At 48.0% G+C, this 22,893-nt stretch overlaps 1 protein-coding gene, 1 long non-coding RNA gene and 2 other non-coding genes across 4 annotated transcripts in view; 1 reads left to right on the forward strand and 3 right to left on the reverse strand.

The window, feature by feature from the left end:
- Positions 1-22,893, forward strand: part of Vac14 (VAC14 component of PIKFYVE complex) — a 101,329-nt gene that overhangs the window by 1,138 nt on the left and 77,298 nt on the right. The window contains exons 2-9 of the mRNA NM_177930.3: positions 12,795-12,945; positions 13,214-13,381; positions 14,228-14,290; positions 15,048-15,155; positions 16,005-16,114; positions 16,311-16,417; positions 17,319-17,453; positions 17,853-18,005. Coding sequence (NP_808791.1) covers positions 12,795-12,945; positions 13,214-13,381; positions 14,228-14,290; positions 15,048-15,155; positions 16,005-16,114; positions 16,311-16,417; positions 17,319-17,453; positions 17,853-18,005 — 995 coding nt within the window. The remainder of the gene's footprint in view (positions 1-12,794; positions 12,946-13,213; positions 13,382-14,227; positions 14,291-15,047; positions 15,156-16,004; positions 16,115-16,310; positions 16,418-17,318; positions 17,454-17,852; positions 18,006-22,893) is intronic.
- Positions 11,165-11,235, reverse strand: Trnag-gcc10 (transfer RNA glycine (anticodon GCC) 10). Its single transcript has one exon. It is a non-coding gene; the product is annotated as a tRNA-Gly (tRNA).
- Positions 11,927-11,997, reverse strand: Trnag-gcc9 (transfer RNA glycine (anticodon GCC) 9). Its single transcript has one exon. It is a non-coding gene; the product is annotated as a tRNA-Gly (tRNA).
- The window catches only part of LOC134483369 (uncharacterized), a 30,972-nt gene continuing 26,406 nt past the window's right edge, over positions 18,328-22,893 (reverse strand). Inside the window, exon 2 of the long non-coding RNA XR_010060234.1 lies at positions 18,328-18,914. This is a non-coding gene — a long non-coding RNA (uncharacterized LOC134483369). The remainder of the gene's footprint in view (positions 18,915-22,893) is intronic.

Here is a 22,893-nt window from a genome sequence, read left to right on the forward strand (position 1 = left end):
GTCCGAGATTAGCGTTGGTCTCATAGCTAGACCCAGTCTCATGAGAAAAAAATTGATAAAATGGTAAAAATTGTAAGTTCAGCACATCAGTTTCACTACCCATATTCCAGGTGTTCAGTAGCCAACCACTACAGCTGCACAGTGCAGAGTAAAAACATTTCAGTCATTGTACAGTGGTCACTTGGACAGCCCTAAGCTGGAGTGGTGTTCATTCATTGACTAGAATAGACTCTTAAGGTTTCTTAACCTCGGCGCTGCTGATATTTGGGGAGGCATAAGTCTTGGTTGAGATGGGCAGTTCTGTGCCTTCTGTGATTTTTTTTTTTTTGCAGTACCTCTGCCCTTTACCCACTAGATGCCAGTAGTACTCCATCAGTTGTGACAATACCAAATTGTCTGCAGACATTGCCAGATGTCTCTTAAAGATTCAAAGTCACCGGGGTTGGGGATTTAGCTCAGTGGTAGAGCACTTGCCTAGCAAGCACAAGGCCCTAAGTTTGGTCCTCAGCTCCGAAAAAAAAAAAAAGATTCAAAGTCACACTAGTTGAGAACAACTGCTTTGCCCTAGACTAATGGCTTTGGACTTAGGTAAGAAGGCTCTCCCATTCATCTGCAGTACTCAACATGTCCATGCTAGCGGTTTCTTTTCCTCAGCCCCCTTTTTGTAAAGCAACCTCTTTTTATATACCTTTCTGTTTATTGCCTGGCAGTGCTGTCATGCTGGATAGTGGCACCCAAAGATGGTGTATAGGTGTGGTTATGTGTCCATGAGGTCTGTTGCTTTTGTAAAGTTGCACCGTATATTAGTCAGATTTTCATTGCTGTATCAAACACTCAAGATTTAAATGGGCAGGGTAGTCAGTGGTCAGTTGATCCTGTAGCTTTTGGGCCTGTGATGAAGCCCTTCAGGGGTGCATAGCAGAAAGAGCTCTCAGTAAGCCTAACTCTAAACTTCTGTCATCTCCAAATGTCCTAGGCAGAGAGCTACACCTTATATACATGGACCTTTGAGAAACAATTCAGATTCAGACAGTTGCACACTGACACCAGTTTTTTCCACTCACTCAGCTTCACAGAAGTTTCTGCTTTTATCCTGGCTTGAGTCATCTGTTAGATCACTGAACAGAGGTGTTCATAACATTGCTGCTTCCAGCACAATCTATGTAAGTCTTCCCTTCAGGTGGGTCTGAGGGGCTCTTGACACAGTTTGTTTTATATTAGCCTTAGTCCTTGATTTGTAAAATTCAGAGGAAATTCTTAGGGTAGTAAGGGACTATGACCTACTTAAGAGAAAAAACATTGTATTTATTCCTCTACACTCAACACAGTGAGTGCCTAGTGGCATTTGACACATGTATACAGGAAAGAATAGCTTTATGGTTTTGATTAAGGAAGTAACATTGTAGTCTAAGGAACTTGCTACTCAAAAGTGGCCTGCAGACAGCTTAGGGAGAGACCTGGCTTCATCCTTGTGTGGATTAGAATTGGCCCTCCAACAAGATTCCCGCATGACTGTTGTACATGTTAAAGCTTAGCAAATGCTAACTGAGCGACCTTCTGTTCTGTACATATAATATTCCATATCTGCGTATATTCTTTATCCAACTAATCCTTGGCCAAATAGCCTATTACTCCATCCCCACAGACATGCCATCAAAGAAGTTAGAACATTAGCTGTTGCCTGTGGAATGGGACAGCTCATGTGCTGCAGAAATGAGCACGCTTGCCCTGCTCTGAGTTGAGTGGCCCTTCCAAGGTGCCTGTTTCTTAGGAGGCCACATGGAATACTGGTGAAGGGCCCTAAAGCCTGGTAGATGGGCTTCCGACTCCTATTCACTAGTTAGGTGCGCCTGAGCGAGCTAATTAACCTCAATGTCCTCATCCGCAAACTAATAATAGTATTCATTGGGGCATTTTATTACTGGAGCTAATGTTGTAAATGTGGTTACTGCAGTACTAGATACATTGCAACTGTTATGTAATGTGCAAACAGCTGTTACATAATTATTTTAAATATTTATAATTGTTTTATATCAGTACTTCTCTTGCTACTTTTTGGTTGTCAGAATAATGGCCTCCTAAAGATATCTTAATCCCTGGAACCTGTGAATATTTGAATTTAAGATAGCAGGTATGAGCTTGCAGAGATGGCTCAGTGGGAATATTAGTTATTTTTCTGTTGCTGCAGTAAAAGACCATGAGCCAAAATCACCTTATGGAGGAAAAGGGTTGCTTTAGTTTATGGTTTCAGAGGGCAAGCCCATAGTGGCAGTAGACGCCTGGCAGCTGGAGAGGAAGCCGAGAGCTCATTTCTTTTTTTTTTTTCTTTTCTTTTCTTTTTTTCGGAGCTGGGGACCGAACCCAGGGTCTTGCGCTTGCTAGGCAAGCGCTCTACCACTGAGCTAAATCCCCAACCCCAAGAGTTCATTTCTGTTCACTCACGTAAAGCAGAAGAGCAAACTGCAAGTGGGGTGAGCATGTGAGTTCTCAAGGCCTCCTCCAGCAACACTCCACCTCCCGAAGGTTCCATAGCTTCCCCCCCTAAACAGCGCCACCAACAGGCAACCAAATGTTTTAGATATGCAAGCTTATGGGGGATGTTTCTCATTCAAATATCACAGTGGGAAAAGTCCTTGCTACAACCCTACACCAGCATGGACTCTGAATTTGGATCCCCAGCACTTAGTAAAACCTGGCCTGGCAGCATACCAAGAAATCCCAGTGCCTGGGCTTAATGGTCAGTCATTCTAGCTGTAACAGTGAAGTCCAGTGAGAAACCTGTCTCAAAAAGTTCTACCTCCCCGTCCTGTGATGGAGACAGAGTTGGCTTCCAGCCCCACACGCACTCATGTATACAAGGATAGCTGCGCATGTCTCTACCATACACCACAGAGCTAGAGAGGGAGAAAAGATAACATGCATGATCAAAGTTGCTAATCAGGTGATTTTAAAATGGGGGGATTAGCCTAGATTACTCGGGTGGACCTGGTGTAACCCTAAGTTTAGTGTGAAAGAGGGAAGCAAGAAGAGTATCAGAGACTCCAGCAGCAATCACGAGCTTTGAGGTTCTAAGGAGCTAGTCAGAGAATGTGGGCATCATCTAAAAGCTGGCAAGAAGGTTTTCCTGCTCTACAGGAAAATCAACCTTCCTAATGCTGAGACCCTCTAATACAGTTCATCATGTTGTAGCGACTGCCCACCATAAAATTATTTCATTGCTACTTCATAACTGTAATTTTGCTATTGTTAATAATCATAATATAAATGTCGCATATGCAGGATATCTGATATGCAACCCCCAAAGGCCTTTCGACTCACACTACTGTACAGCCTCCAAAATATATAGCAACTTGCTCACACTCTGATTAGTTCAATAAGTAAGTTGTGTCCTAAGCCTCTGAGTTTGTGGCCGTTAACAGGAGCCAGTAGAAGACTGGTAAAACTCTGGGAGGTACTAGTGATAAACTCTGAGTGGTACAGTTTTAGAAACTCTAGACCATCCTGTTCTACATGCTGCCCCTCTGAAGGCCTTGAGCTCTGTGGAAGCAGGAACCCATCTTCATACCATGCTGCCCAGGAGTTTGTCCCTGTCTCAGCTGCCTAGTAGTTTGTCCCTAATTTTCCCAAACCAAGCAGGAAGCCTCAGCCTCATGAACAGCTAAGCTCAGTTGTCAGAGTGAGATGTGATTAGGGCCCCTTTAAAGTACACCTCCAGTAAATAGGATTCAAATCTCAGAGGCAGAACAGGAGACTGCTTTGTGGTTTTCATGGAGGCAGGAGTCTTCGGCTTCCTTAGTTCTAGCTGGAACTGCCCATTGGGTGAAGGAAAACTGAGGGGTGTTAAGTGTATTGTGAGCTTTTCTCAACCCCTGTTAAGTGCACAGTCTGCCCCTGCTGCTGTTACAAAAGACTACAGGCTGGTGACTTCAGTAATAGCCATTTATTGCTCACAGTTCTAGGGGCCTGGCCTTTTCTTCACATACAGGTGCTTTGGGGGTTGGGGCATTTAGCACCTTAGCATGAAGAGTACTTAGTCATCAGTGATCATTAGTGATCACAGTGAAACATGAGACCACATGTACGTAAAGTTCCATCTGCCCTACTACCTGGGGTAGAAATGGGATCAGAGGGATGGAGCGAAGCATCCCCATGGTTAGCCATTGTTTTACCCACCCTGCCTCTCACTGCCCTATGAGCCAGATAGTGCTAAAGCATTTCACAGAAGAGGAAGTAGAGATCTCTTATTAAATCATCATTCTAAGATTTACAGCTAGAACCTGAGTTTACCTGTCCTAAAGGACATCCCCACTAGCTGGGTATGTTAAACCCTACTCCAGACAAGAAGTCCCACTCCAGACAAGGGTGCCCAAAGGGGAGATGTGTGTATAATGAGTCTCATCCTTGGATATCTCTGTAGTGACCTTAGCTGCTTCTTTTGGTTCTCCAAAGACCGTCTGCTCAGATGACAGCCAGTACCGCACGTGGTATTCCTAAGGGAAGTAAGGTGGTTTACAGTTATTGCAGGTCCTCAGATGCTAACTGTCCAAGGAAAGTCCTACATGGTTCCAGTCTGCCAGCATGTTGTGACCAGACTCTAAAAGCACACGTTGAGTGCCTACTGGACCTGAAGAGCTCTCCTGCCACTGCCTCTGTCCGCATGGTGCCATAACTTCATAAAGATGAAGGCACTCAGAACTTTAGGATGGGTCGTTGTGTTCATTTTCAGGAGGGTTTTTGAGAGAGGTTTTCACATAGCTCAGACTAGGCTCAGACTCCTGATGAAGCCAAAATGACCTTGAACTCTGTCATTCCGTGCTGAGATTGCAAGCACATGTCACCGCACCCGACGTGTGTCGGTCTATCTGGAGATAGAGTCCAGAGCTTTGTGCATACTGGGTAGGCACTCTACCAGCTGAGGTAACCTCTGCAGTCCCTATTTATTTTTTGAGACAGGGTCTCATGTGTCCCATGCTGACCTTAAGTTCCTTGTGTAGCAGATGACGGATGACCTTGTGAAGTACAGATCCTCCTGCCTCCGTCCCTGGAATACTGGGATTGCAGGCTTGCACCATCACCACTCTCTGGTTTTATGCAATTAAATTAGGAATTAATTAGGAATTAATTAGGAATTAAAATCAGAGCCTCATGCATACTAGGCAATCACTACCAACTACACTACATCCCCAGTCCCCACTTTGGGTTTTGTGGCCCCTCAATTTCAAAGGAAACAATGGTTGACCAGTATTAATGAAAAGATTGGTAAGGTGCTGGTGTGGTCTCTACTGGAGAGGCAAATATAGGAGACAGGTACAGAGGACACTATAGCTATCAAGTGGGTCAGGCCAGCTCTGCACAGGGGAGCCTGCTGTGTCTTGCTGCTGGCTGGGAAGCTTCTCACACGTTCCTGAGCGCAGCTTGTGCTACCAGCCATACAACTCTAACAAGTACAATCTTCCTGCACTTGGAATTCTAAAAGCTATCAATGCGGTACCCTTTGAGAACCCTGGCAAAGTTAGGGACCAGAGCTCTGAATGCTACTTGCATAGTTCCAGTTCCTGGGCACGTCCTAGAGTAGTTTGAGGCAATTTGTGGAGTTTGGGCTCAGCTCTGCTGTTTGTCAGCTGTGGGATCCACAGCAGATTGCTTAGGGCTGGGGTCAGAGGCTGGTAGTATGTTCTACCTGCAGACTCTTTGGGCCTGAATCTCAGGGCAAGTTAATAATGAAATTTGGGTTACTGTGGAGTTATAGCTGGGGGGGTGCCACATTCCTGTTCAATAAGAGCCAAACCCCATCCTTCTGCTGGTGTGCTCACCAAGGCTTCTCACTCCAGAACCTCCATTGACTCTGTTTAACTCCCCTGCCTACCCACTGTGAAGATTGCTTTTTGTTTTGTTTTTGTTTTATGAGACAGGGTTATTCTGTGTAGCCCTGGCTGTCCTGGAACTCACTCTGCAGACCTGGCTGGCCTCAAACTTAGAGATCTACCTGCCCCTGCCTCTCCAGTGATGGGATTAAAATTGTGCACTATTCTATTGCCACCCCGCAAAGATTGCATTTGTGACTTCTGGTTGGATGTCTCTGTGCCTTGGCTTACTGTTGTTTTTTTTGTTTTTTGTTTTGTTTGTTTTGGTTTTTTTTTTTGTTTTGTTTTTAATGTACCTTAAAAACATTATGCTGGGTGAAAGAAGCAGGCGGCCACAAAAGGCCAGAAGTACCATATCTATAGGGACAGCAGATTTTGGTGGCTGGAGGTTGAGAGGAAAAAGCTAGAGGAGATGGAGTGACAGCTCAGAGGCACAGGGTTGCCTTAGAGCTTATGGAAGTGCCTTGAAGTGATTGTGATACCAGCTCTACAAGTCGGCATGTGATAAAAACCACTTCGCTGTCTACTTGCAAGTAATGACTGATGGCTTGCATGTTATATCTCGTCTTTGAAAGTAAAAAGATAGATGATGCATCATTACGGGGGTGAGGGGCACTTACTAATGGTCACAGTTGTCACCTACAGTCACAATCCTCTTTTCTCCCACCCATAGCCAGTGAGTACTCAGTGTGGCTTTGGGTTGGGGAGTGATAGCAGATTTTTTTGTTGTTGTCGTTGTTTATCATGTATATGAGTGTTTCCCTGCATGTCTGCACTGTGTGTGTAGTGCCCATGGTGTCCATAAGACAGCCTGGAACTGGAGTTACAGTTGTGAGCTGCCATTTGAGTACTGGGAATTGAACCCGTGTCCTCTGTAAGAGCAGCAAGTGGTCTTAACTGCTGAGCTGTCTCTCCAACCCTTAGGTTTTTTAATACAATATCTTTACTCCTTGATAATTTCTTGCATGCATGCCATGTGGTTTTACTATACTTACCCCAACTCTGTCCCCATACTCAGTATGTTGTGAGTTAAATCCCCAGCCTTGTCAGAAGAGGCATATGCTCATTTCCATTCAGTTTTCTGGTGGTGTGTGAGCAAATGGAAACCAACTTACTCTCGTATTTGGGGAGCAGATGGAGACATACTTCCCCAGATTCTCTGGGAAATTGCTGCCTGGATGTGCCATCTGAATTCGTATGTCAGTCACATGGAGAGCTGAGACAGATAATTGTATTTGCAAGGGGAGAAAAAAAAGGCAGCCTCAGCTACAGGCTGCAAGCCTCACCACAAAGGCATGAGTGTCAGCTGTGGCTTACCTCTGTCCTCCTTGGAGCCAGAGTGAGACAGGCTACTCAGTCAGTGGTGTTGAATGAACATTGTCTTGGGTGGTGTGTGTAGAGTGCATCATCTTCTGGTTCTGACTTGAACACGTGCAGTGCAGGATACATGATACACCTTGTCTAATTCTCTTTTTAAAAGAGAAATTCTTGTGATTATTTCCAAAGCTGTGTGGCCTTATGTTGCTTAATCTCTATAGCTGTAAACTAGATCAGAGAGATACCAGACTGGGTGGCAGGTTTTATTTAGGTTTAAGTTTGATTACCCATTATCTTAGGGTTAGCATTGCTGTGGTGAAACTCCATGACCAGAAGCAGCTTGAGGAGGAAAGGGTTTATTCAGCTTAGCTTTCACATCACTGTTCATTGGGAAAGGAAGTCAGAACAGGAGCTCACACAGGGCAGGAACCTGGAGCTGACTCACAGGCCATGGGGGGGGGGGGGGGGGCTGCTGCTTACAGGCTTGCTCCTCATGGCTTCTTCAGCCTGCTTTGTCATAGTACCCAGGACCACCAGTGTTGGGGTGGAGGTGTGGTGTCCCCACCCATAATGGGCTGGTCCCTTACTGCCTGGTCACCTGGAGGTATTTTTTCAACTAAGGTTCCCTCCTCTCAGGTGACTCTAGCTTGTGTCAAGTTGACATAAAACTAGCCAGCACACTAGTGTCAACGGCAGCACACTAGTGTCAACGGCAGCACACTAGTGTCAACAGCAGCACACTAGTGTCAACGCCAGCACACTAGTGTCAATGCCAGCACACTAGTGTCAATGGCCAGCACACTAGTGTCAACGGCAGCACACTAGTGTCAACGGCCGCACGTTGGCTGGTGGACAGTGAGTGCTCAGGCAGTACTTAGTCTTTCTCTCACAGTAGAGGGCAGCTCTCCTGAGATGTCTGCACTCGATGTGTATGTGGAGATGTCTGAACACTGAGCAGAGGATGGTCTACAGAGGGGCCGCCTGAGTCTAGAATGTGTTCACTTCCAGCTAAGAAGAAACTGGAATGGGGGGGTGTTTGTTTTTGTTTTTTTTAGATTCATTTTATGTGAGTGCACTGTAGCTGTCTTCAGACACACCAGAAGAGGGCATCAGATCCCATTACAGATGGTTGTGAGCCACCACGTGGCTGCTGGGAATTGAACTCAGGACCTCTGGAAGAGCAGTCACTCAGACCATGAACGTGCAGGAAGCTGAGGAGGGTGCAGAGGCAGAGAGCCCGACTTGATACAGTTTAAAGGACGTAATACTTTGTTGACGTCAAGGGTTCACACCTTCTGTGGTCCTGAGAAATGGACTTACTCTCCCCAAGGTTGTTCAGATCTAGACATTGAGGATGATGGTAGCTACAGTAACTGACCTGTGAAGTCGGCAGCATAGCCTGCTGACTCACCAGGCTGGGGGTATCAGTGCGGGCTCTCACTATGTGGGCAGGTGTGGAGCCAGGTTTTCTCTTGGCTGATAGGAATCCAAAAGTATCCAATGGAGCTGTAGTTCCTCTACCAAGGGAGCAGTCTCTTTGATAACTTGGTGCTGCCCACCCTGGGGCTCATGTCTTTCGGGTGTCTCTACCAGCCTTCTATACCTCCAACCAATTGCAAGCAGAGGCTCTAAGAAACCACTAAAGGACCTGGTGCTAGTAGGGAATCAGCTGGTTGAACTGGTTTTTCCCCCCAATACTTTGTGGGGAAAGCAGGCAGTAGCAGCATCTCTTTGGAGTATAGAACAGTAAATCCTGAGGCCTTTGTGTCATTGGAGGACCCCAGGGATTCATGATCAGGAGTTTCTAGGCCAGATACTAACTTCAAAAAACGAGTTCAGCCAAAGACCCCCCCACCTCTGTCTCCCGATCAGTAGATGAAAGCCGAGCCAGCCTATCGTCTTTGAAGAAGACTGGGCCTGGAGCTGGGGTACCTGCTGTTGAACTTCACTTACTCTGCTCCCCTTATGGTTGCTTTTCTTCTCTTCCCTGTCCCTCTGAAGTCATGAGACCAAGGCACTGCAGTTTTAGAGTGCAGCTGACCCTCAGCAGGAGCACTTTAAGTCACATCCCTCTCTCTGTGTGTGTGTGTGTGTGTGTGTGTGTGTGTGTGTGTGTGTGTGTGTGTGTGTGTGTGTGTCTACAGTCACCAGCCATGGCTATAGTGAACTGGGCTCTTCTCAGTGTATATTTTGAGATCACAGGAAAGATGCCGTTTGCTCATGCTAACTTGTGATAAGATAGGAGGGGCTCAGCACCATCAGAAGCTGCATCCGCTAACCCCACAGGCCATGTTTTCCCATGCAAGCAACATGGCCCCACAAGGCTTCACCCATGTTTGCCCTACAGCTGTGCCCCCTCAGCTCTGCCAGCCTTTGCAGACTGACTCCACTGGCAGCTGTTTACTGATTGGCCGGCTGCTGGATGCACATCACTGAGCTGGAAACAGCTGGTCCTAGAATTGCAAAGGGGACAGTGCTCAAGGCCTTGATCAGGCTTTATGGAGGTAGAAGGTGGCACCATTCAGTACCCAGAAGGGCACTCACTGCTTCTGGGTGCTGAGGAGGAATAACCCCTCAGACCATGAACGTGCAGGAAGCTGAGGAGAGTGCAGAGGCAGAGCAGATAAGGACAGGCCCGAGTGAGAGGAGCAGCCCCCCCAGGAAGGCCCAAGTGAGAGGAGCAGCCCCCCAGGGAGGCCCGAGTGAGAGGAGCAGCACCCCCAGGAAGGCCCGAGTGAGAGGAGCAGCCCCCCTAGGAAGGCCCGAGTGAGAGGAGCAGCCCCCCCTAGGAAGCTGGGGCTGGTGGAAGTGGGAGGTGGGGAGTGGGCAGGCTAGAAGGTCATGGGGCCTGTTCTGACTGCTAAGGGTGGCCTTGATTCCTGAAACAAGATTGGCCCCAGGGCTGCCCCTGTGCCATCTGAGTTCATAATGCTAATGAGAAGGTGCTAGAATAGTTTTCCCTCCAGGGGCGCCTTTGCTTTCGACAGATGTTTTCCCAGAAGATACAGAAACTTAGATTTAATGGCCTTTGTAGTGACCTGGGGTGAGCTAAGTAAGCGCTGGTGAGTTTCCCAGTTGGGAGAAAGGCGCCACTGAGCTCATGAATCGTCCCCACTGTCCATCTTCTTTAAAACCCCCTGTTATTGAAAGTGGTGGCTCCAGCACCAAGGCCACTCCCTCCTTTCCAGTAGGTCTTTGTGGGAGCCTGTGCTGTCTTCAGAGGTTCCTCACAGTCTTTCAGATTTCTAGCCACACTACAGATCACTCCTCAGGTTCCCCTGCATCCCCTGGTGGCCACTTTTCCATGGCTCCTCATGGCCACCAGAGGGAGATGGGGTTGCTTTGCCATGCCATCAGGGCCTTTCACTGCTCGCACCTTTCCAAACCTATTATTTCTCCTCGCCTTGGCCTGGCTTCTGCCAAGCCAAATGTTTGCCCATCTTGCCTTTGCCCAGATGAATACCTCCTCATGCTTCAGAACCCTCTCCCAGGCCAGTCGCCTAAGAACAGGACAAATGTTACCTGTTTTCCCTGCGTCTGTGCAGGGCTGGCATCTGGGAGGAGTGCTCCCCAGCTGCTCCATGAGTGTCTGGGATTCTGTAAGACAGGAGAGGAGCTTGTGTCAGGGATGCCTGTGGGAGGGAGACTGGCTTTCCTCTTGGGTCCTGGCCTGGCCTGGAGGGTGCCTTCACATACAGGTGCTGCTGCACCTCCTGCAGGCGAAAGCAGAGCTCAGCTTCTGGGCAGGAGTGGGAGGCGCAGTCACTTGCTCTAGGTGGCTATTAGTATAGCCCCATGTTCTTGATTCTTCAAGGACACACAGGTTCTGGATCTTTGTGGAATTTAGGAAATGCTTTTCCATGAAGAACATTTAAAAACAGGCCAAAACCAAGTCATTTCCTTTTTTTTTTTATTTTAACTATACTCACAAGTTTATTAGGCAGTATGAAATTTTCATCTCTTGGAATTAAAAATATTGCTACTGCATTGGCCGGGAATCGAACCCGGGCCTCCCGCGTGGCAGGCGAGAATTCTACCACTGAACCACCAATGCTCCAGCTGTGAGCAGCTGTGTGGCACCTCCCTATAACCTCATCCCTGGGCCTCCTTGTGTATGTGTTGAGTCACAGCCCAGTTTATGATCCTGCCACATCAGCTTAGCTTCAAGAACAGCTAGTTCCAGAGCTAGGAGAAAGTGAGGGGTGAGTGTGGGTTTGTGTGCATGTGAAATAGATTTGCCTTTGGGCTTGAGACAGGAAAAAGAGCTCCACTCCCTCCTCCTTAGTAAGCAGCAAAACGCACGGAGACTGTGGGTGAGCCTCCCCTCTGCTGTTGAACTGGTTGGTATGCTGCTCTCAGTTTTCACACTGCTTCCTGCTGGCGACTGGCCCAGGCCACGGGCAGCACTGTGGGATTCTTTAGGTGAAGTGAAGAAGCCAGACTCCTGCAGCCAGTCACACTTGTCAGAGAGCCCAGCAATTCCCTGTGGACTCTGGAGCAGAAATTGTAGTCTTTGGGCTGCTCCAGGCCTTGTGTGGTTGAGGGGCCTGGCTCTTCTGGCAGGATTTCTGCTAGGAAACTGACCAGAAAAAGACACACACACACACACACACACACACACACGTACACATGCACCACAAACAAATAAAAACAAACAAATTTTAAAGTAAGTGTGTGTGTGTGTGTGTGTGTGTGTGTGTGTGTGTGTGTGTGTGTGTATTTACAAAAAAGAAAAAAAAAGGCTCTGCATTGGCCGGGAATCGAACCCGGGCCTCCCGCGTGGCAGGCGAGAATTCTACCACTGAACCACCAATGCTCCAGCTGTGTGGTGTGGTGTCTGTAGAGCTCTTCTCAGGGCTGTCTCGTTGAAGAAACACTCGGCTTCACCTGGCTGGTTTGTCCTGTTTAGGAAACCACCCAGGATTAGTGCATCTGTTCTTTCCCAACCTTCTTACAAGCTTCTGGAGTCAGCACCTATGATCTGACAACTCCTCCCACCTAAAAGCCCTTGAGTCATCTGTAACCCCATAATGATGTCCTTCCCTTCAGTACACGATCCTGCCTTTCCATTTCATGTTAGTAGGCAAAATGGAGTAATACACTACCTCCCTTTACCTAGGAAATGCCTGTTAATGTTTTTAAAATATTTCAAATGGGACCACCCTGTCAGTCTCCTGGATAGACAGCATTTTCTGCTTCTATGACAGCACTACTCTATTTTGCTACAATTGTCTGATTTGATTTTGCCACTGAATGGAGCAAAACTAAGCCACGTGTCCCAGCACAGATACAGAGGAGTCCTTAGACGCGTGAGTGCAGAGCTGAGCAAGTGTTAGATGATGTTAGTGATACAGATGGGTATTAGATTCCCAGAAGTGAGCTGGCCCTGCTAGTCCACACTGCATTACATACAAAGGGAAACTGAGCACGGAGCAGGGAAATGATGATGACCTAGCCAGCAGCAGAACTGAGAGGACCTATCCTTGGAGGCTGACCCCCAGTCTTCTTTTGAAAGGATCATCTCTGCTCCTCACCCCAGGCCCTGCTCTGGAGCCCAGACAGCAGACGTAGCCTGGTTTTATGGGTCCCACAGTTTCTCTTTCCTTTCTCCAGGCTGGTGAGGGACTTTGTGGCCCAGAACAACACTGTGCAGATCAAGCATGTGATCCAGACCCTGTCGCAGGAGTTCGCCCTGTCCCAGCACCCCCACAGCCGGAAAGGGGGTCTCATCGGCCTGGCAGCCTGCTCTATTGCCCTCGGCAAGGTACGCATGGCTTCTGAGGGGCAAACATGTCAGAAATGGACTTCCTTCTGATTGAGGTATCCAAATACCTTCCTACCTGAGCCCCAGCAGGACCATTTACAGACTTGTATTTTATCAAGACTTCTGCATTTAAGACTATTAGCAAATATCGCTGAGTGGCCTTGCAGCCATGTTCCCGTAGTGTGGTCCCATTTCTGGGAGGCTGGCTTGGGTGTCTCTGAGGGAGGGGACTAGCCCTTCTAACTAGACCTCTGGCTGTTGATTACAGGACTCAGGGCTCTACCTGAAGGAGCTGATAGAGCCAGTGTTGACCTGTTTTAATGATGCAGATAGCAGGCTGCGCTACTATGCTTGTGAGGCCCTCTACAATATCGTCAAAGTGGCCCGAGGTGCTGTGCTGCCACACTTCAATGTTCTCTTTGATGGACTGAGTAAGGTAACTTCTGATTCAGCTAAGAGCAGCCCACCCACCTGACTTGACTTTCTAGGACCCCAAGAGCTTAGGACATTTGCCCAGAGGCAAGCGGAGCGGTAAGCATGTTGCTGCAGGGGCACACAGCCTGGTCTGATTTTTCATAGACTTGTATCAGTGTGGTTTTATGTCCCTGTTCATCCTCACTGCACTCTGTGGGAGTATCAGCCTGCTGTACACATTAGTAGAAAAGCTGATAGTTTGAGAAGCACTAACCGCCCAGGCAGAGGTAACAATGATGACTCCAGTACAGGCTGTCCTTTTAAGGACAGTGATGACCATCTCCCTCTGCTAGAGTGATCCCCTTTAGAGCTTTAGGGTCCCTATTGCTCTCCTTCTTGGCTCTCAGCCTGGTGGGTTGCCTTTCCCCTCACCCTGGTGGGGATGCCCTCCCCTCAGCCTGGGGCAGTCGCCCTAACCAGTTGTACAGAGTGGCCCAACAAATGTTACCCCTGTAGAATGAACAACTGGACATTTCTAAATGCCACCCTCTTGGCTATCCCAGGGTCCCATGAGAGAACCAAGCCTTTTTAGATGAGAATGCCCTGGGAGCAGCCACTGGAAACAGTTGTGTGACCCAGTTACATCATGGCCTGGGAACCCCAGCAGAGCTTGGGCTGGCCCTGAACAAATGGGAACTCTACTATAATTGATTGATTTACTACCTTTCTCAGATCAAACCCTGGGAAAGACTCCACTTGGCGTGCTAATCTGCACCATGGCCTTGGCTGTGCTGTGCATCGGGTCCCTAGGCTCATGTGTCACTGTGACTGAACATTGCCTCTGTTTCTCTGTTTTGGTGCCTCATAGTTGGCTGCTGACCCAGACCCCAATGTGAAAAGTGGATCCGAGCTCCTAGACCGCCTTTTAAAGGTATTCCACTCCAGCCCTCTTTTATCTTAGACTTTATTGCCTCTGTATGTGTAGAGTAGAAATTCTGGTACTGACAATGTTTTTCCTCGTTTAAGTTGTTTTTATATATAGCACATACATATATTAAAGCTTACTGCTTGGTATGCAGTTTCATATGTAAAGCTATTACTACTACAGTCAAAATACAGAACTGGGCCTCCCCTGAGTGAGGTCTGTTTGGGGCGGGAACAGGATGGGAGTCTGTTCTGCTGTTTTACGTATTTTGACTGCTTGCTTGTCTATGCACTACCTGTGTGCCTGGTCACTGCAGAAGTGATGAGAGTGTCCTATCCCCTGGAACAAGAGTTACAGCTGGTTAGAGTCTCCATGTGGGTGCTGAGAATCAAACCTTGATTCTCAAGAATAGCAGCCAGTGCTCCTAACTGCTGAGCCAGCGATTAAGAATCTTATGTTTTAATGCCCCACTCAGAACAATGAAGTTAAACTTTAACCCCAGCCTTTCATGACAGGGTGCCAAGCCTTGACCCAGACTTCAGAGTAGGGTTTTGCCATTCATTTAGGTCTATTGGCTTTGCTCTGCTGACCATATTTTGTTTGGCTTCGGGCCTATTACAATGCCAGTTCGCCAGGGACCTCTCCTACCTGACTCAGGCTCTACCATTTCTCTCTATGGTTACCTGGCCCTCAGATCAGCCCAGGGCCAGCAGCCAGCAAGCCCAGTGCTGGTTCCTCATAACCCTTACCCTTCAATCCACAGGACATTGTAACAGAAAGCAGCAAGTTTGACCTGGTGGGCTTCATCCCCCTTTTGCGGGAGAGGATTTACTCCAACAACCAATACGCCCGACAGTTCATCATCTCCTGGGTACGGTCTAGTCCTTGGTAGATTCTTCCAAGAACCAAGAGTTTCTTTTCTTTCCTTTTTTTTTTTTTTTTTTCTTTTTTTCGGAGCTGGGGATCAAACCCAGGACCTTGCGCTTTCTAGACAAGTGCTCTACCACTGAGCTAAATCCCCAACCCGAACCAAGAGTTTCTAGTGGAATCATGTGGGCTCTTGGGACACACACAGTGGTTCTTTTGGCTAAGAGACACCTCTTTGTCTCTATTTCCTAATAATCTTCAAACATCTCATCACCAAAAACACTGTGGGTTGGGCATGGTGATATATGCCTTTAATCACAATACTTAGGAAGCAGAAACAGGCAGAGCTCTGTGAGTTCAAGGCCAGTTTAGGACTACACAGTGAGACTTTGTCTCAAAAAGCAAACCAACAAAAGCACTCTGTCTAATGTTGTCTTACTGCCTGTCCTGTTTGCCCCTGAAGGTATATGATTCTTGCCTTGTCCTAAAAGAATATGCCCAGGATTTCTGAAGGCCATGGTGCCACACCCAGCTACTCTGCCTCTGCGAACCAGCTTCATCCAGCCTTCTCTGTTAATCACCCTCTCCCCTCCACCTCTGTGAACCAGCTTCATCCAGCCTTCTCCATTAATCACCCCCTCCCCTAGCATCCAAATCTGCCTGGAGTCAAACTCCCACTTCCTTGCCCATAGAACAGAAAAATTCCTGCCAGCACTCCACTGTAGATACCTGCAATGCCATGACACAGGCCTCTAGTTTTTCCACTGCTGGTTCCAAGGGAAGAGTAGAAGGAGACCAGGCTCTACACCCAAGCCAGCTCTCAGCTCTCCCTCTTACTACTCCCCTCCATCAGATCCTGGTTCTGGTGTCAGTGCCAGATATTAACCTGCTGGATTACCTGCCAGAGATCCTGGACGGGCTCTTCCAGATCCTGGGTGACAACGGCAAAGAGATTCGGAAAATGTGAGTTGTGGGAAACAGCAGGCAGCTGCCGCTCACTGGATTCCCTGTGGGTACTTCTTCCTATACCCTTCCCCATGGTGGAGTAGAAAGCTCATCTTCCCAGCCTCTGCTCAGTGTCCTCCTGACAAGTGTAGGGATTGACCCAGAGCAGAAATGGGCTGGCATGCTAGCTCATGCTTCCTTTTCTCATTGGTAGGTGTGAGGTGGTTCTTGGAGAATTCTTGAAAGAAATTAAGAAGAACCCATCCAGTGTGAAGTTTGCTGAGATGGCCAACATCCTGGTGATCCACTGCCAGACCACAGGTGAGTGTGTGGAGGCCCTGTAGCTACAACTTCCTCCTCAGAAGCCCCTGTCTCTCATAGCCAGACTTCAGTATGGGGCAAAAAGGACGCATGCGGGCTAGACATTGCATGTGACTGGATCTGGAAGTAGTAGGGTGGTGGGTGGGAGTCAGAAGAGATCTATGTTCTCTTTTGATGCATACACTTTGACCTGGCCTGAAGATCTTGTAGCTGTGCTTTGCCTTAGGTGAAGATAGGGTGTGTGGAGGCCAGAATCACCTTTCCCTTGGCATCTATAGGCTGTCAAACCACGTGACACAGTCACACCAATGGCTGCTTATTACTGGCCAAGAACCTATAGGTCACCTAGGTGACTTTGCTCCCTTGTCCAGACTGGGCATAATCATGACCTAAAGCCAATTGCAGGCTCAGTTGGAGCTAGGTGGTGTGTGATGGCCCCCATCTGACATGGGGTAATGGTACTCAGCATCCAGTAGGCTGGACAGCATCAGCAGGGTTCCAAGAGAGACAGGACACAGACATAGACAGGACTCTTGATGCCTATGCTTAAACCAGAGACACAACTACATCCTGTTAGCCAGAGTAGGCAGTTTTCTGGATCCGTGGATAGGAGAATGAATTCCACTTAGAAATGAAGCACATCATATTGCTGCAGGCATGGATTGGGGGAGTGAAAGGTATCATGGCTGTTTTCGAAGTCCAGTGCAAGATTATCATTCTTAAACCTATCCTTCCAACCCTTTAGAAAGCAGGGAGCCCAGGAAGTGTTGTATTCATATAGATAGAAGCAGTCAAGCCCCTGATTCACAAGCCTCCAAGCCTAGCCTTTGTGCTTGGTAGATGGGAGGAGCTCTTCAGTGCATGCGCCAGCCCCTCTAGAAGCCACCAATTCCTCTTCCAGATGACCTGATTCAGCTGACGGCTATGTGCTGGATGCGGGAATTCATCCAGCTGGCAGGCCGGGTAATGCTGCCCTATTCCTCTGGGATCCTGACTGCTGTCCTGCCCTGCTTGGCCTATGATGACCGCAAGAAAAGTATCCTTCACTCTGGAAAGGAAACTGAAGTGGAGGGTCTGTGAGTGGGAAGGGTTCCCTTAGGCTCCTTCACTCCTAGGAAGCAAGAGATGAAGCTGAATGTGGACTAGGAAAGCCAGGGATGCAAGACTGATGCTGGCTGTTCCCAGTCCACACTTGCTTACTTCCAGATACAGAGCAGCAATCGCATGTGCCAAGGTTCTACCCTACAGAGCTCATCCCTCTGTACCTTGGGTGAGAAATACCCAAGTGGAAGAGGGGCCACCTGTGAGAACGATCTCACAAGGGTGCATGCAACAGGAGCGAGGCTTAAGGAGGACTAAGCCTGTGACCAGGAAGACTGGTGGCCTTTGGCCTTAGGAGGTCTTCACATGGGGTGATCCTTACATCAGTAGACAGGTATCAAGGAGGTGGCCAATGTGTGTAACCAGAGCCTGATGAAGCTGGTTACCCCTGAGGATGATGAACCAGATGAGCCAAAGTCAGTAGCACAGAAGCAGACAGAACCCAACCCTGAGGATTCCCTGCCAAAGCAGGAGGGGACAGCCAGTGGTGAGTACCCTGATGTCAGAGTCCCCATTTCTGCTGCTGGGAGTCAGAGGTCCTGGAACTAAAGTGTAGTATCATTTGCATATGTTGACTCGTTTAGTTGTAGTACAAAGGCACTGCTGTTAGCCCATTCCACAGACTCTGACAGAGAGCTGCACCCAGGGCCCATGCTCTTCACCCTTGCTACCTCAAAAAACATTACATGTTGCCCTTGATCTCCAACTGGATCTTGAGTCACTGTTGGGGACATGGTAAGAGCACCAAGCTGCACAGTTCATTTGATTCTTAGCATCTGGCTCTCTCTGCCCTAGTCATTCTCGGGGAAGACAGTCAAGAAAATGCTAGTTTATTACATACTGGAGATTTCTACTGCACAAGTCATTGCCTTTAAACAGTCCTTCAAATGCTTTTTGACATTATTTCCTTGCTTGTTTGTGAGGTAAAACCATTTTTTATGCTGATTGAAGATAGAATTTGCCTTGAAAGCCCTGCTGTTCTTATCTCCTTGACCTCTGCCTCAGTGTCTGACCATCTCGGAGGGATGTCCTCCTTTTCAGTTAGTCAGAGAGTAAATGGATGCACATCCTGTGCAGATGTCTAAAGGTGACAGAGTGGAGTCTGGGGCCTACGTTTGGAGCAAGAGAACCACATAGCCATAGCGTGTGCTTGCTCACCCCTTGATGGAATAGCAGACAGCCTTACACCAGGTCACAGGGCCTCCTCCTGTGGGTTCGGCTGGCAGGAGAGAAAATGTGCTGCCTTGCTGGACCTGTGTTGAGTGTCAGGTTACAGCTGTGCCAGAGCCCGAGCAGTAAACACCTGGGAACGCAGCACTGTGGTCCTGTGGTAGATTTCTCACCAGTCAGGTGGGAGGCCTGGCCAGTGCAGGAGCTCACATACTTCTGACAACTCCTGGAAAGAGAAGATTTAGATAAGTTAGTGAAGGCCTTGCACAGGAAAAGCTTTCATTTTTCTGGGATAAGCTAGAAGTCTCAGTAATAGACAGTTTGTGAACTGGTGCTGGTGTATGAGCTTTTTATTTATGGTTTTCATTTTAGAAATGTTGCACAGAAGGGAAAAGATACAGAGCAACAGGATTGCCTATGCCAACAATGAGCAGTGTCACGTTTTTAACACAATTGAAATGACGTGTCAGTCACACATCTTACTTCCCTGTGTTAACAGGAAGACTTTGTCTTGTTTTTGTTTGCCTTCCTTCTGGCTTTGGCTTGAAGTGAAGGTTGGTGTCTCTGAGTCACCTGAGCAAGTGGAAGAGAACTTGCCTGGACTGAGGGGACAGTGGCACTCAGACTTCCTGGGACAGATCCTGGTTTTCAATGCTCTAGAACTGAATAGAGCAATGGCTGAGCACCTTTGTGGTTGTACTTAGAGCCACACATTTATATACTTCAAAATGGAAAAGTTGTGTTAAGCAAAATGTAGTGGTGTGAGTTGTGTTGCAGGTGTGAGTTGTGTTGCAGGTGTGAGTTGTGTTGCAGGTGTGAGTTGTGTTGCAGGTAATATGTGTGAGGAGTTGGCAGCTCTGCCCCTTCCTTTGTGCTTCTGAGGCAGCAGTGACCTCTCTGGAAAGGAGCCGATCCACTCTGTGGGTCATGGCAGCAGCTGTAAAGTTCCTGTGAGCTGGAGCATTGGTGGTTTAATGGTGGAATTCTCGGCTGGCACATGGGAGCCCTGGGTTGATTACCAGCCAATACAGTGAGTGTCCTTATCCTTTTAACTAGTTCTTCAAAGCCACCTTCAAGTAGCTGTCTGCTCAGGAGATCATTGCCCTGAGCCAGGGTGTGTTCAACCTGCCCTAGGTTTACTGCCTCATAAACAGCGATGGAAGGGTGAACAGCAAACTATGGTAGTTTCTAAAACAGGAACATCCATCCCAGCTGACAGCTTCACACTTACTCTCAGCCTTGCTCGCCTCATAACTAATCACATTCTTTTCTAGCAAGCTACTAGACAGATGATCCAGCCAGGAAATGGGCAAGCTTGTCCCGTCTTTGTCTGATCCTTCTATTCTGCCAGGACCACCTGTCTGCCACAGGTGCCCCGTGCGTGGTCTTCCTCTCTGAATCTCTCTGGCGTACTCGGCTCACGGTGATGCAGTATGCGCCACATAGAGCATGCTCCCCGCAGCATACCTTCAGGCTGGTCCCCCTCTATGTGCATGTATCCAAACACACATGTACAGACCCAACTCTCCAGAGCTGATTCTTCCTGCCAAACCTCCCGTTGGGCCAACCCCTCCTCTGTACCTTCTGCCCCAAGCCCTGTCCTCCTGCAGCTGCCCATCGGACCTATCATTTATGGGACTGCAGTACAAAGTCTTTTCCCTAATTCTGAGTCCTCGTGGTCCTCAACGTGCCTGGCCTGATCCTGCCACACCACCACTTCACCCACCCCCCACCCACCCATTCATCACCCACGCACCCCGTCATCTACTAGATGTCTTGGTGTTGCAGCACTGATTCTGCTATGTTTTGCCCTCCAGCAACTGCCTGGCCTTCCTTTGATCTCACCTTCGCCAGCTTCCATGCTTGGCCTTGCTGCTTAGCCTTTCCAAAGCTTAGTTTCCTTACTTCTTGAGTCAGGTAACCCTTGTCACCCAATTTGAACGGTAACTATGAGTTCCAAGGCAGATTTGGCTTGTATAACAGACCTTCTTCACAGTAGGTGCTGTAGTATATTTTTAAACATAGTCACTCATTGACTTAAATTGCCATCCATAACCCCATTGGCTGAAAATGCTGGGAGTCAATGCATTTGAGCACATTTAGAACACTTACAAGTTGGCCAGAGTCACGCATCACAAGCCTGTTGGAGAAGTTATGTGGAGTTTTGTAAACTCTGTATTGAAAGCAGAACACGGTTGTTCTAAGAATACCTCCTTTGCATCATGAGGTAGTTAAGTCTAGGACACCGAGAACCATTGTGAGTCTAAGCATAGATATGTGTGTCCACGTTAGCAAAACCCTCAGCTGGGCCTTCTGCAGTCTTGTTTCTCCTCGTTGAGTTCTAAATGAGTAGGTAGCATGTGAGAAGGGAGGCTATACCGAGAATTCCAGTTGAGAGCTCGTGGAGCTCCGGTGTGCTTGAGGTAAAAGCCACCTGTCGGCAAAGCTTACTCTGGGGGGGACTTGTCAGCACTGTCCATGGGTGCTTCAGGTACAGGCAAATCAGATGCAGATGCCTGTAAGAACAGCTGCAGAGCGGGGAGTACACTGACACCGGGGGATGGCTGCAAGGGACTGTACCTAGATGCAGGAGAGGGAGCTTGGGCAGTGGGCAGGCACTGCTTCCCAGAGGTCTTGAAACAGCATGTGTGTTTCTAAACTTCTGACTGTAAAGGAAATGCATGTTCCTGAAGAGACGGTAGAAGGATTGTGCTTACGGTGCATTACCCAGGACTCCCCGCAGGACTACAAGTTGGGTTGTTTCCTGGTGTTTTGTTTTGTTCTGTTTTCACATACACACACAAATGGAATCCTGAGAAATAGAGCGATTCACAGCTTGAATTTTTTCACCAATAATACGTATCTTTCTAGATTAGTCAGCACTAATCTGCACTAATTTATTTTTTTAATTGGCATTACTTTAAAGTATGCAACTTATTTGTTTTAATATCATTTAATATTATTTAACATTTAAGCCTAAATGTTGGGCTTTTAGATTTGTTTTGTTTGTTCTCCACTTTTAGCCAGGAACAAGATACATAGAGTGTACCTAACTAAATGGCCATTCTATTACTGCCTTCTTCTCCCCTCCCTAAAATGTTTTAAGAAACTGGATCAGAGCTGGGGAGGCGCTCAGTGGGTAAAGCATGAGGTCTAGAGTTGGATTCCCAGGACTTACAAGGTAGACATGGCGACACACAGCAGTTCCAGGATCCCCAGAGCAAAGGCTAGCTAGCCATGTCTAGTCAGCAGGCTCCATGTTCAGAAGACATATCTCAGTACAGAAAATGAAAAGGAAGATACCTGACATCTGCCTCTGGCCTCTACATGCACATACACAGGGTCATCCAAGCGGGCTCACATGCAGTCACACACATGTATATACACCACTCATATGCACAAGATTGTATTGGGGAAGATACCGGAGACCAGACAAAGGTCCTGTTTTCCCCATGAACCACCTCCCCAGTAAGTGACTGGCCGTAGCATACATTGAGGAACTGGCCTACAGCAGATATTCTTGTGGCAAGCTGCCCCATGGTGAGATTCTACCTGCACCTGTCTTCTGCCCCATCTTCTGTCCTGTTTTCTGCCCCTTCTTGAGACAGGGCCTTGCTGCGTCACCCAAGCCAGGGTTCAACTCTGCATCCTCCTGTGTCAGCCTCTGAGGTGCTAGAGTTTCAGGAGGGCAACACCATTCCTGCCATGTCTTGTATGTCTGGTCTGTATTGCTAGTGGAGAGGGGACTGAGTGGAAATAGAGGTTCTGGCCGAGGGGATTTCAGATTCAGACTTGGTTCCCTAACATTTCATCCATAGGTGTGCAGGTTCCTATAAGACAAGGAGGGTGGGCTTTAGGGGTTTGGACCTCGCTGTGGGGTCAGCCTGCCCTGCCCATCGCTCTGCATCCTCTTTTCGCCTGCCTCCAGGCCCTGCGCACCATGGCATAAGTGTGCTCAGCACCACAACAGGCTTGGCCTACTGCCACAGCCTTCCCTCCTCTGCTCCTGTGACTAGAGAAGGCAGGTGGCAGTGTGGACCTCTTACCACAGAAATAAAGATCCCCTTTACCAGGGAGGAAGAAGAACCATAGCCTATTTTTGGAATAGACTAAAGACTTGGTTTGTTATTTTTAGAAAATACTTTATTTGTAAACTTGAAAACATGTAAGAAGTATTTGAATGACAGTAGGAACAACGGTAGTTG

The sequence above is a fragment of the Rattus norvegicus genome, chromosome 19 (genome assembly GCF_036323735.1).
Source record: "Rattus norvegicus strain BN/NHsdMcwi chromosome 19, GRCr8, whole genome shotgun sequence".
Classification (NCBI taxonomy): Eukaryota; Metazoa; Chordata; class Mammalia; order Rodentia; family Muridae; genus Rattus; species Rattus norvegicus.